The sequence below is a fragment of the Pan paniscus genome, chromosome 7 (genome assembly GCF_029289425.2).
Source record: "Pan paniscus chromosome 7, NHGRI_mPanPan1-v2.0_pri, whole genome shotgun sequence".
NCBI lineage: Eukaryota > Metazoa > Chordata > Mammalia > Primates > Hominidae > Pan > Pan paniscus.
In genome coordinates, this window is record NC_073256.2 from 29,690,618 (window position 1) to 29,704,392 (window position 13,775).

The 13,775-nt window shown below is 37.9% G+C and overlaps 1 protein-coding gene across 1 annotated transcript; it reads left to right on the plus strand.

Annotated features, from left to right (window-relative positions):
- Positions 1 to 8,338: 8,338 nt before the first annotated feature.
- On the plus strand, positions 8,339 to 13,394 carry LOC129395883 (zinc finger protein 705D-like). The gene is given in 7 exon segments (XM_063607063.1): positions 8,339 to 8,350; positions 10,049 to 10,175; positions 10,953 to 11,048; positions 11,585 to 11,667; positions 12,727 to 13,001; positions 13,086 to 13,246; positions 13,249 to 13,394. Coding segments are annotated over 7 exon segments (900 nt in total).
- Positions 13,395 to 13,775: the final 381 nt, after the last annotated feature.

Sequence of the window (13,775 nt, forward strand, 5' to 3'; positions counted from 1 at the left end):
CCCAGCACCACGGCCCCTGGCAACCACCATTCTACTCTCTGCTTTTGTGAGTTTGTCTATTTTAGATTTCAAATACAAGTGAAATCATATAGTAATTGTCATTCTGTGGTTGGCCTATTTCATATAACGTCATGCCCTCAAAGTCCATCCATGTTGTCACAAATGACAGGGTTTCATTATTATGTAACACTGAATAATATTCCATTGCATATATGTATTAGCCATTTATCCTGATACTCTCCCTCCACCTGCCTCCCAACAGGCCCCAGTGTGAGTTGTTCCCCTCCTAATATCCATGTGTTCTCACCGTTCTGCTCCCACTTGTAAGTGAGAATGTGCAGTGTTTGGTTTTCTGTTCCTAGGTTAGTTTGCTGAGGATGATGGCTTTCAGCTCCATTCATGTTCCTGCAAAGAACATGATCTCATTCCTTTTTATGGCTGCATAGTATTCCATGGTGTATATGTACCACATTTTCTTTATCCAGTCTGTCACTGATGGACATTTGGGTTGATTCCATGTCTTTGCTATTGTGAATAGTGCTGCAATGAACATATGTGTGCAAGTATCTTTATAATAGAATGATTTATATTCCTTTGGGTATATACCCAGTAATGGGACTGCTGGGTCAAGTGGTATTTCTGGTTGTAGGTCTTTGAGGAATCACCATACTGTCTTCCACAATAGTTGAACTAATTTACATTCCCACCAACAGTGTAAGTGTTCTTATATCTCAACAGCCTCATCAGCAGGTAGTTTTATTTTAAAAAATTTTTGAGAAACCTTCATACTATTATCTGAAATGGACATAGTAATTTGTATTTCCACCACAAGTATACAAGGGTTATCTTTTCTCCACATCCTCACTAATACTTGTTATACATCTTTTTGATAATAGCTATTCTAAGAGGTATCAGATGATATTTCATGGTGGTTTTTATTTGCATCCCCCTGATGATTAGAGATGGTAAAAATTTTTTCATATATTTGTTGGCCATTTGTATCTGTTCTTCTGGGAAATGTCTATCCAGATCTTTGCCCTTTTTTTTTTTTTTTTTTTTTTTTTTGAGATGGAGTCTTGCTCTGTCACCCAGGCTGGAGTGCAGTGGCATGATCTCGGGTCACTACAAGCTCCACCTCCCAGGTTCACACCATTCTCCTGCCTCAGTCTCCCAAGTAGCTGGGACTACAGGCACCCGCCACCATGCCCTGCTAATTTCTTGTAATTTTTTTTTTTTTTTTTTTTTTAGTGGAGACAGGGTTTCACCATGTTAGCCAGATTTTTGCCCATTTAAAAAAAAATCAACTTTTATTTTAGATTCAGGGTATGCATGTGCAGGTTTTTACATTGGCACATTGTGTGATGCTGAGGCTTGGAGTATGGATGATCTTGTAACCCAGATAGAAAACATAATACCCAATAGACAGTTTTTAAGGCCTTTGTCCCCACCTTCCCTTCCCCCTCTAGTAGTCCCCAGTATCTGTTGTTCCGATCTTTACATCCATGTGTAACCAATGCTTTGTTCTCACTTATAACTAAGAACATATGGTATTTGGTTTTCTCTTCCTGCATAATTTTAGAATAATGGCCTCCAGCTGCATCCATGTTGGTGCAAAGGACATAATTTTTTTATGGTTGTGTAGTATTCCATGGTGTACATATACTGTATTTTCTCTATCCACTCTAACATTGATGGGCATCTAGGTTGATTCCATGTCTTTGCTATTGCAAATAATGCTATAATAAATATATGAGTGCACACTTCTTTATGGTAGAACAATTTATTTTCTTTTGGATATAAGGGTCTGTCCCCATGGCTGCTGTCAAGGGTCAGTGTTGAGTGCCTGCAGCTTTTCCAGGCTCAGGGTGCAAGCTGTCAGTGGATCTACCATTCTAGGGTCTGGAGGATGGTGGCTGTCTTCTCAGAGCCCCACTAGGCAGTGCCCCAGTGTGGACTCTGTGGGGGCTCCAACCCCACATTTTCCATCTGCACTGCTGTAGTAGACATTCGCCATGAAGTCTCCATCCCAGCAGCTTCTACTGGACATACAGGCTTTTCCATACATCTTTAGAAATCCAGGCGAAGTCTTCTGATATGGTTTGGCTCTGTGTCCCCGCCCAAATCTCACCTCAAATTGTACTCCCATAATTCCCACATGTTGTGGGGGGACACAGTGGTGATAACTGAATCATGGGGGGCAGTTTCTCCCATGCTGTTCTTGTGGTAGTGAATAAGTCTCACGAGTTCTGATGGTTTGATAAGGGGAAACCAGTTTTGCTTGGCTGTCATTCTCTCACTTGCCTGCTGTGATGTAAGACATGCCTTTTGCCTTCTGCCTCCCCCCAGCCATGTGGAACTGTAAGTCCAATTAAACCTCTTTCTTTTGTAAATTGCCCAGTCTCAGGTATATCTTTATCAGCAGTGCACTCCTGTACTTTGTGCACCTGCAGGTTTAATACCCCATGGAAATTGCCAAGGCTTATGACTTGCACCCTCTAAAGCGCTGGCCCAAATTATGTCTGGGGCCCTTTTAGCCATGGCTGGAGCTGGAGTGGCTGAGACCTAGAATGCTGTGAGCACTGTCCTGTGCTTGCACTGGGCCCAGCCCACAAAACGATTCTTACCTCCTAGGCCTCCAGGCCTTTGAGGGGAGGGGCTGCCACCAGCCAAGGTCTCTGAAATGTCTTTGAGGCCCTTTCTTCATTGTCTTCTATTAGCATCTGCTTTCCTTTTAGTTACCCAAATTTCTGCAGCCTGCTTGAATTTCAGACAATACCAGTGGTCTTACAAGTACTACATGACCCCTATAACACTTCCTGACTTCATTTCTGCAATATATTTTATTTTTTTACATCATCATGAACATTGAAACTTTTTATATCTATTCACCTTCCATTTGTTTTCAAGTCCAGTTTACCTCCAAAGAATTTTAGAATATAGAGTCTCCAGAAGATTCTAGTTTGTCTTGTTTCTTGCTGTATCCCTTGACTGCGAATGCTTTCTAGTACATATAATACACTCAAAAGTACTTATGAATAAAAAAAAGGAATTAATCTTCACATTTTTCCTTCAAAATAGACTTAACTCTTTGGTTTCCAACTTTATGTGAGGGTTTTTAGTAGTAATCTCAAAAATCCAATCAAATTGAACAGGGAGTGTCTCCAGAATGAAGTTTTTGATTAGATTCCGTGTCTGTGCAATCGGGACATGTCTCTTGGAATGTAGTGGTGATTCGGTTTATTAATTTTTTATATATATAAGGGGAAGCCAATCAGAGGATGCATTTTCCCAGAGAAGGAGCATCTGAAGAGTTTAAGACCTTGGGGAAAGAGAGTCTTGCTGCTTGCTTGTGGGACTTGCCTTGGAAGGTAGATAAGTTCACTGCATCCTCCAACTTTTTATTTTTGGTGAGTTCTCCAAGCACTGAGATGTGAACTGGCCTCATTCCCTTACAATGATACTGTTACCAGTAGAAGAGATTCCAGTTACTGGCAGCATATCTGCATGGGTCCATAAGCAGCTTCAGTCCTTGCCTCCTCAGAAGAAAGAATTTGACTGAAGGGCATACAGCAGAAAAAGAGACTGAGCGGTAAGTTTCAGAGCAGGAGTGGAAGTTTATTTAAAAAGGCTTTAGAACAGGAAGGAGAGGAAAATTCTCTTGGAAGAGACCCGAGAAGATGCCTGAAGGTCCAAGAAAGAAAAGAGAAGAGTCTTTAACATTGATCCTGCGATGGGTTTACCTCTTTTCCATGATTCTTCCTTTAGGGAGAGTTTCCGGCATGCACAGTGCTTTCCTTACCCTTTGAAACTGAGCATGCACGGTGTGTTTAGGGAGTTATATGCATGTCCATCTGAAGCTTTCTTTCCTTTTCCGGTGGAGTGTGCCCCCAGAAGATTATGCTTTGCCATTTTTGTCTCTTAACATGCATGCCCAAGAAGTTGCTTCTTCCTGGGGTCTGCATTTAATTAACATTTTTGATGTTAACAGGTGTAGACCATCAGGAAATGGCCTCTCTCTGGTGCTGCCTAATTATCATTTTTAGAGAGGCAATGTGATAATTGACAGGCCATCACCTGACATTTCTAGTGGGTAGGGGAAGAGTCCTCTCCTGTCCTGCTCATGCTCTTCTACCTGTAGCAAGACAAGCCTTGTATATCATTAGACATTTGCCCCATCAAGGCAGCATCTCATTATTACATTTTATTGTGTGAATTGTTACTTCACATTCTCATATTCTGTGTTCACTATTTGTGTGCCTTTTCCATTTTTGTTTTGGCCATATCTCATTATTTTAACTGCCTCCTCCAAGATTCTAGATCTGTATTGACCAATATAGTAACTACTAGGCACATGTGACTATAAACTGTAAATTAATTATAATTAAATGGACAATGCAGATATAGAGAATTTTTTTCATCACAGAAAATCATGTTGGGCATGTTGGCTACCACTTATTTTTAAATTCTATTTGTGTGGTTTATAGTTAAATTATATTCTGCTTCTCTATATTCATTTCCTTTCACAGATTTTCTCAAGCAATTTTTAAATTTCATTCATTTACCTTATTGAGGTAAGTACTTAGATTACTTTTTTAAAATAATGCACAGCAAATAATTTTTCCATCGATATTGTTTTAGCTTTATTGTATTGGTACTTTTACGTACTATATTCAGGTATTATTATTTTTCATAACGTACTTTAAAAATTGTGCCAAATTTATTTAAAATAGATTTATCCCTTGATTTTCAGATGTTAGATTCTGTCTTCCATTGCTGTATTTTAATTTAATTTAATTTTATTGTATGTAAATATGTTGCATATTCCTTTTTTTAAAATGGGAGATATTTCCTCTCTCCTGTTACACAAACTTTGTATGCAGTGTTCATTATGCACTTTAAAAATAAATATTTTGTTTCAGGGCATGGTGCTTTCACACATAAAACCTTAGAATAATTTTAAATTCCATTCCACTTTCACCATTCCTGAACTGCTTTGAATATATTGGAGGTTGGAAGCCATGAGAGGCTTGCAATCCTGTCAAGATAATAGGATTTTCCATTTATAGTGTAATCTGACTTGCAATCCCATCAAGATAATAGGATTTTCCATTTATAGTGTAATCTGACATATATTCGTTTTGGTTTCATACTTTAAAAAAATCTATTCTCTTTTACTCTGTGGTGATCTCTGCTTTTCTATTTGTTCATTGCTAGAATGTCAGCTTGCTGTTTCCCTAGCACCTGAGATGTCATTCAACATTGTATAGCACTGGTGTTGAGAATTGAGAGAATCTACTAAATAGTAGGACTTTTCGAGACTGCAGTTCTGAATTAAAAGGAAGGGAAAGGACAGGCAAAACAATATAGACATCAGCTATTTTTACTGAAGATCTGTTGGAGAACATGGTTTTGTTGTCCAGGAACTTGAGACCTAATACCGCATTCCTAATACTTCACTAAGGTGTGTCTAAATAGCCGTGAAAGGGCTAAGAAGTCACAAGTCGGCCTCTTAATTTTTACGGGTGCCCTTAAAATATTAAGGTAATATTGAGGATGCAGAATGGCTCATTCCTCATGACTTTTTAAGAGATCTGGGCTGGGCACGGTGGCTCACGCCTGTAATCCCAACACTTCGAGAGGCGGAGACTGGCGGATCACCTGAGGTCAGGAGTTCCAGACCAGCCCGACCAAAATGGAGAAACCCCGTCTCGACTAAAAATACAAAATTAGCTGAGCACGATGGCGCATGCCTGTCATCCCAGCTACTCAGGAGGCTGAGGCAGGAGAATTGCTTGAACCCAGGAGGTGGAGGTTGCGGTGAGCCGAGATCATGCCACTGCACTCCAGCCTGGGCAACAAGAGTGAAACTCTACCAAAAAAAAAAAAAAAAAAAAAAAAGAGAGAGAGAGAGAGAGACATCTGGAGGGAGATACTAAGCTGTGCAGGCTCTCATCTTGAAGTCACCAAATACATAAGTTGTTATTTCTGCTCTGGTGAAAAGTTTGTCAATACATTTTTTTCCATGAATTAATGAAAATTTTAGACTCATAACATGAGTTTTTAAAAGTTTCTCCTAAAGATTGCTTGTGTATGTATGTGTTTTAAAATATATTTAATCTCTACATCTTGAAATAGTTTTTATAGATTCCACACAAGAATCCTTTATGAAATAAGTATGCTTTAACTTTCTTATAATATTTGTCCTTTTTTGTCCCTGGCACGGTCTGTATATGACCAGTTAAATTACTTTTAGTTCATGTTTGGGTTATAATTACACACAAATATTCTCTAAAGCCCAAATCTTATTTTGATATTCGAGGAAGAGTTTACTTGGTAATAATATTAAGGGTTACAGCTGGTTACACTGAAGCTTTGTCGGCATTCTCTAATATCTTATTTTTTTTGAAGGAATATCTGTTCTGCTTGAATTATAGACTACATAATACATGTACTGTCAGGTACATTCATGGAAGGGACAGGCAGATGGAGTCATATGTTACTGGAGTCTTGATGAACAGATGTAGAAAATAGTCCAAGGAATAAGAAAAAAGTTGATATTGAAAAGTGCTTGTTGAAGTCTGTAAATGTGCATTAAATGTGGCAGTAAAAATAGACACAATGATGTTTGGGAACTGGGGTCTAAATGCCAGAGTCCCCAGAATCATAGAGAACCTTGGTTAGGGGAGTAATTTTGTCAAAAAGCAAGAAGAGGCAGTGACAGGCAGAATATAATTAAAAGTATTGCTGGGCCATTTTCTAATTTTGTAATTTTGTCATATTGTTCAAACCCTGTTGATCATTTATTAAATTGGTAAATAAACTGTAATCAGCAGGGTTATTATGAGGGTTAAATAAGGAAATATATGTACATCTGTAAGCACAATGTCACAATTAATACAAAGTTACCCTTTTTATTTTTCCTGGACTTCATGTACAAATGGGTCAGTAAATTTTTTGTTTATGACACATAATTATCACTTGCACATAAAATATATTTAATTATTTTTATATTTTTAGCAGGGAAATAATACATGCCTGTTTCCCCCTGTCTCAAACACATACATTCATATAAACATATGCACCTATATACCTACATATCTATGTACGAATATATACATGGACATCGGTATTTCTCAGCAAATATGTATCATGATAATCAGAGATATTGCAGCTAACAAAGAGTAATATAAACCATGATTGCAAGAATTTTAGATACCATGTTAGTAAAACATCAGATTGAGCTGCTAAATTTCTCCCACCCCTAAGTCATTTTGTATTTTCTGAGCATCCTAGAGGATTGTGACTGTATACACAGGACAGAAACACCATGACTCAGGGTACTCCTGCTAATTTCCGATGCAGGAGATTTTAAGGGCTAGATTAGCAGGATGGGAGTGTTGACCCTCTAAGTGAAATAAATCCCTCAATTGATTATCCCCATCCTAAAACAGATTTTTTTTTTTTTGAGAGAGAGTCTCACTCTGTTGCCCTAGCTGGAGTGCAGTGGTGGGATCTCGGCTCACTGTAATCTCTGCCTCCCGGGTTCAAGAGATTCTCCTGCTTCAGCTTCCTGAGTAGCTGGGATTACAGGCAAGCACCACCATATCCAGTTAATTTTTGTATTTTTAGTAAAGACGGGGTTTCACCATGTTGGCCAGGCTAGTCTCAAACCCTTGACCTCAGGTGATCCACCTGCCTTGGCCTCCCAAAGTGTTGGGATTACAGGCGTGAGCCACCGCACTCGACCCTAAAACAGATTCTTACTTGATTATTTCCACGTTCCAAGGGGAAATACAAAAGTCAGAGTTGAGTGAAAGTAAAAGTGGAGTAAGGCTTCAGAAGGCTGTGGTGGGTGTTGGAGAAACATTGCTAGGGCATAAAGCTAGGATAATAAAATCTGAGAATCCCAGGGTTTATCTATAGGTGGAAATCATATTCCACATGTGGATGGAGTCAGGGATCCCTGTGTTTTAAAATCAGTGAGGGAATTGAATATCTGGACTTGTGCCAATTAACATACAAAACTCCGTGCTTTTGATGTTCTCATTCAGAAGATATCTGTGTTCCTTCTTGGTTAGCAACCATAGTCATAGGCTTCCTAATTTTGACCACAGGAAAAGAGGAGAGGCCTCTGCATGTTTGTGTCTGTTGGTTAGGCTGTGGTGCAGCTGGTGTCACACTTCAGTGAAAGTCTGGCTTTTCATCACAGGTTGATCTGAAAATTGTGCACAAGACTGGTGTCTCACATGTTCTTTCTCCAACCTCAGCTTTTCTTAGTGCCTAAGGTGTCTGCAAGTGGAAATCCAGAGGAAGACAGAGAGAAACTGAGTTCCTGACAATGCACTCACTAGTGAGTAGGGGATGCCTCTTTCTACTGAAATTATACCCATATTGCTGGCAAATGGACAGTTTTCTCCAATTTGCATGGGTGTTTCAGTTTTATTCTTTTTTTGTTTGTTTTTATGATGTAAAATCCACCCAGCCTGAGTCTTCCAAATGCAGTCAGGAGGCTTTCAGGTATCTGGCCTCCAATTAAGTTTTCTCAGGACTCTAGGTTGGGTATCGTGTGTCAAAGACTCCTAAATTATCAATATAATTTCTAATATTGCACTACTTTATTCCAGCCCTCATTAAGACTATTCACAAAAAAAGATATTAGAGGTTTCATTTATATATTTCTTTTTCTTCTATCCATCCTATAATCTCATAGGGAAATAATTGACCCATTAACTGTACTGTTGGCTGAAATAGACTTAGGATTGTGATGAATGCAGGCGACAGAAATGAGTGAAGAGCAGAACATCACAGCCCAACAATGAGTCTGATGTTCTAGCAGCTGAGTTCAATAAATCCAGTGTGATAGGACTTGGGCAAGAGCTGTGCAGTGTTGAGGGAAAAGAAGAGTTTGATAAAATATATTTGAGCTTTTAAAAACTTTGTGAAAGGACAACTAAAGAAGTCATTACTATTCTTATCCCCATTCATTTTACCTTTTGGTAATTAACCTTTTTGCCTTCTGGTAACTGAAAGTAACATATAAGAAATATAATTATTTAATTATGGTTGCACACTCAGAAGAAGGAATATAGTAGATAGAGTACAATTTAGGGTTCTGTGGAAATGCTTTATAAGGGCTGGTTAGAAAAAAAAAAAACAATGAAGAGGCTTTTTTAATCTTTGAACAAGTGAAGTGAGAAGGTAAATTTAAAAGAGAAACAATGATAACTGATGTTTAGATTGCCGAGAGAAAGTTGAGAACAGGAGGCTTCATATCACAGGAATCATCGGACTAAGATTTCCTCAGTATAGCAGCCTCAGCGGTCTTGTCTTGTGCTGCTACACTGTCTTTAAGCCTTGTCATGAACACCTGAATTATATAACATTAGAGAGACTATATGTATGAATTGAATCCTATATTCTGCATAAAGCTTGTTCAGTTCTGAAGAATGCTGGAGTCTGGTTCATTACTTTCTAACTTTTTAATGAATAAGGGACCAATGACTTATATTTAATAAATATTTGCTAGATAGGAAACATGTTTTCTATTAGTTCATTAGATTATTCAAAACACATCATAGGTCTTTTAACAATTTGATTGGTGAGAAACCCGTGGTTCATCTAGATAAATAATTTATTTCATCACAGTCATGTTTAAAAAGTAGTAAATCATGGTTATTTGCCTTGTGACAAATCTGTAATTTACTTGAAATTCATGGTAAATTTCATTTTATTTATGAATGTTCAAGTGAAAATTTTATAATCAGTTATGTAGAGGTGATTAACAGATTACTGAAAAATATCTGGGTTATATTATGCCACACCTCATGCGATATTTCTTTATAGTAAACTTTAATGGATTCAGAGTGGGTATATCTCTGTGAGTGAATCTGAAAGGCAGATACCAGCTTAGTACTGAGAATGAACTGGCTGGAACCAAAAACACTGAGTATTCTGAATACCCAGCTCCTAGCTATGTCATCTCAGCCTTCCTCTTCCAGACATTGAAAGGGATTTCTCTGTCTAAACTAAAATGTCTGTGACGTTTTAGGAGAAAGTGACTTTTGAAGATGTAGCTATTGACTTCACCCAGGAAGAGTGGGCCATGATGGACACATCCAAGAGAAAGCTGTACAGAGATGTGATGCTGGAAAATATCAGTCACCTGGTGCCCCTCGGTGAGTCCCTCAACATTCACGTACATATGTAGACACACATTCTCTCATTCATTCAATAAGTGTTAGAACAGCTTCCCCATATCTCACTCTAATCTCTTCTCTGATTCTCTCACAGATCTCATCTGAAAAAAGTTTGAACTCTCTAAATCTATCTGAAATGAATATCTGTCTTTTTATTTTATTTTATTTAGCTTGTCACTCAATTAGAATGTAATCTTGACAAGTATTTCATGGTTTCTTTAGTACTCAGTCTCTAATACTCATAACAGACCTGGGAACATAATGAATATTTTCAATGTATTAAATTAAATATTTTCTAAATAACTCTTCTGCTTTAGTCTATGCTTAAGCTGAGACCAATTAGTGAAAACAATAGCAATATGTTTTCCATATAGAACACCAATTATTTTTGTAAATAGAATGTTTTTTTTTGTTCTGCGTGAGAATAATAATAAACACAATGTGCAGAGATTTAATTACTCTCTTTCTGAAAAGATTGTGTATTATGCATTGTGTCTTGGAACTTAGGCATGGACTCAGCCTTCATAGGTCCTGACTATTTTGAATTTCCTTTTCCTGATGGCCCTTTGGTTTGGATTTATTTTCTAGTCTCACGTTGGGTCAGAAAAATCCTGGGGAGTTTTCTGTGTTCTAGGTCTTGTGGCCTGAGCTGACCTTCACTGTTTTTATTCTTCCTTGATAGCCTGCCTTACACTTGGTGATAATGCACATTTATTGACAGTGAACTCAAAACACATGTATTCTTTCCACTAACAGGGTACCAGATAAGCAAATCCTATATAATTTTGCAGCTGGAGCAAGGAAAAGAGCTGTGGCGGGAAGGAAGAGAATTTCTTCAAGACCAGAATCCAGGTAAGCAACAGGGTCCTGTGCTCTAATAGGAGGAGTTGCTTTGTCAATGAATAATATCAGTTGAATATTAATTAGTGGTTTTATTAAATGAGTGATGATTTCTAAAATGTAGGTTAGGCTACTGGAGCAGAATTCCTTAGATGTTATTATCATTTTGTTCTTGTGTCAGATGCTACTCTTGTGTCCTCCTCTTTTTCTTTTCTTTTAATTTTGGGAAAAAGATAATTCATGTACTTGGCTGGGGTTAAACTTTCATATGCTGACTCTTTCCCTGATATCCCTGTGAAGACTATCCCTCTATTTACTTGCCTGATATCTCATCACCATTTTAACTCTATTCACATTTTAATTTTAAAAATCTTTTCTAATTTCTGACACTGTACAATCTATTTCTTCTATTCAAGTAGTTTCTTCATTTGACACACTTGCCACATCTAAGTGTCAATTTTTGAAAAAAAGTAAATGGGCCTTGGGGCTTTTCAAACAATTTTATTACCATAATACCAATGTAACAATTTATTTTTCAATTATTTCAGACAGGGAAAGTGCCCTTAAGAAAAAACACATGATATCCATGCATCCTATCATCAGAAAAGATGTATCCACCAGTATGACAATGGTAAGTTTTATAGCTGTGTACACCAGTCATCTAAGTTAAAGACATGGTAATGGGTTAAGTTAGTAATGAAGCACAATCACCTGAGTGTAATTAGGCTGGCATTAAGTGCTTTCTAAGCAAAGAAAAAAACTGGAGACTTTGAATTTAGTGAATACATTGACCTGTGTTCTAAACCATAACATGAGATCTCTAAAATAGAGCAAGTGCATATACATTGCTCATGCCCAGACATTGAAAGATATTGATATCATCACAATTATGCAATAACTCTACAGTTGAGATGTTACAGAAGAGAACATATCTGTGTCTGCAGGAGATAATGTGTATGCAAATGTCAATCGAGAAAAATGACAAGACAAGTCTCAATCATTTTAGGAGATTTATTTGCCAAAGTTAAGGACATGCATCCAGGGTACAGGTGTATGCCTTTCTCCAAAGATGATTTTGAAGGCTCCAAATTTAAAGGGGAAAGGGTGGGATATTGAGAAGTATACAATTTTCATGTAAAAGGTGGGTAGAAAAAATAGTCATTCATGCATTTTTCTGGCTTAGTGAATCTGGATTTTTTTACATAACATGACATAAACAAATGAGGCAGAGGAATAATGCAGGAAAGCTGCATTTTTACATAAGACAACATAGGCAACATGGGGCAGGGAAACAATCAGATATGCATTTGTGTCTGGTGAACTGGGGATGACTGCACCTGTAAAGACAAGTTATCAGTTTGCATTGCCATGGTGTAATTTTAACAGCTCATGAGGAATTTCCTTGTGGGCAAAATATGGGGGAGGCTTATAGCTTTTCATCTTGTAGCCATATTATTTAGGAACCAGAAGGGGGAGGCAGGTTTGTGTGACCCAGTTCCCAGCTTGATTTTTCCCTTTGGTTAAATGAGTTTGGGGTCCCAAAATTTAATTTCCTTTCACACAAGAAACATTGGAAAGATTTCAACAGGGGTCTACCACTGAATATTTGGTCTAGGATTCAAAGGTAGTGAAATGAATGTATAGATATATGTGGGTAAACCATTAAGAGCTTTTAATCTTTGTCCCAAAGGAGAACTCTCTCATTCTGGAGGATCCTTTTGAATGTAATGATTCGGGAGAAGATTGCACTGACAGTTCCACAATAACTCAGTGTTTGTTAACTCATAGTGGAAAGAAACCCTGTGTCAGCAAACAGTGTGGAAAATCCCTTCGTAATCTTTTGTCCCCTAAACCACATAGACAAATTCATACTAAAGGTAAATCATATCAATGTAATCTATGTGAAAAGGCCTATACTAATTGCTTTCACCTTAGACGGCACAAGATGACTCACACTGGAGAGAGGCCACATGCATGTCATCTATGTGGAAAAGCCTTCACTCAGTGTTATCACCTTAGAAGACATGAGAAAACTCACACGGGAGAGAGGCCATATTCATGTCATCTATGTGGAAAAGCCTTCACTCAGTGTTCTCACCTTAGAAGACATGAGAAAACTCACACGGGAGAGAGGCCATATAAGTGTCATCAATGTGGGAAAGCCTTTATTCAATCCTTTAACCTTCGAAGACATGAGAGAACTCACCTTGGAAAAAGTGTTATGAATGTGATAAAAGTGGGAAAGCCTTTAGTGAAAACTCTGGCTTTAGAGGAAACAAAATAATTTACACTGGAGAGAAACCACATGCTTGCCTTCTATGTGGGAAGGCCTTCAGTCTGTCTTCTGACCTTAGATGACATGAGAGAACACGCACTGGAGAAAAGGCATATGAATGCCATTTATGTGAGTAAGCCTTCAGTCAATGTACTAATCTTAAATAGCATCAGAAAATTCACCCAGGAGAGAAAATTATAAACTTCTTCAGAACATATTCTGACTTTAGATGACACGGTGTTAGGAATGACGAAGGTGAGGAATGTGGAAGAGACTTCAGCTGTAGTTGTAGCATCTAAACATGCCAAAAGACTCACATTTTGAAGAAATACTGTAATCAACATGGAAGATACTTCAGTTACCTTTATTCTCCAGCCCACATCAATAAATTCATATGGAAGAGAAATTGTATGACATGTATGTACCAAAGACTTGTTAGTGATCTGAGCATAAATGACATGAGA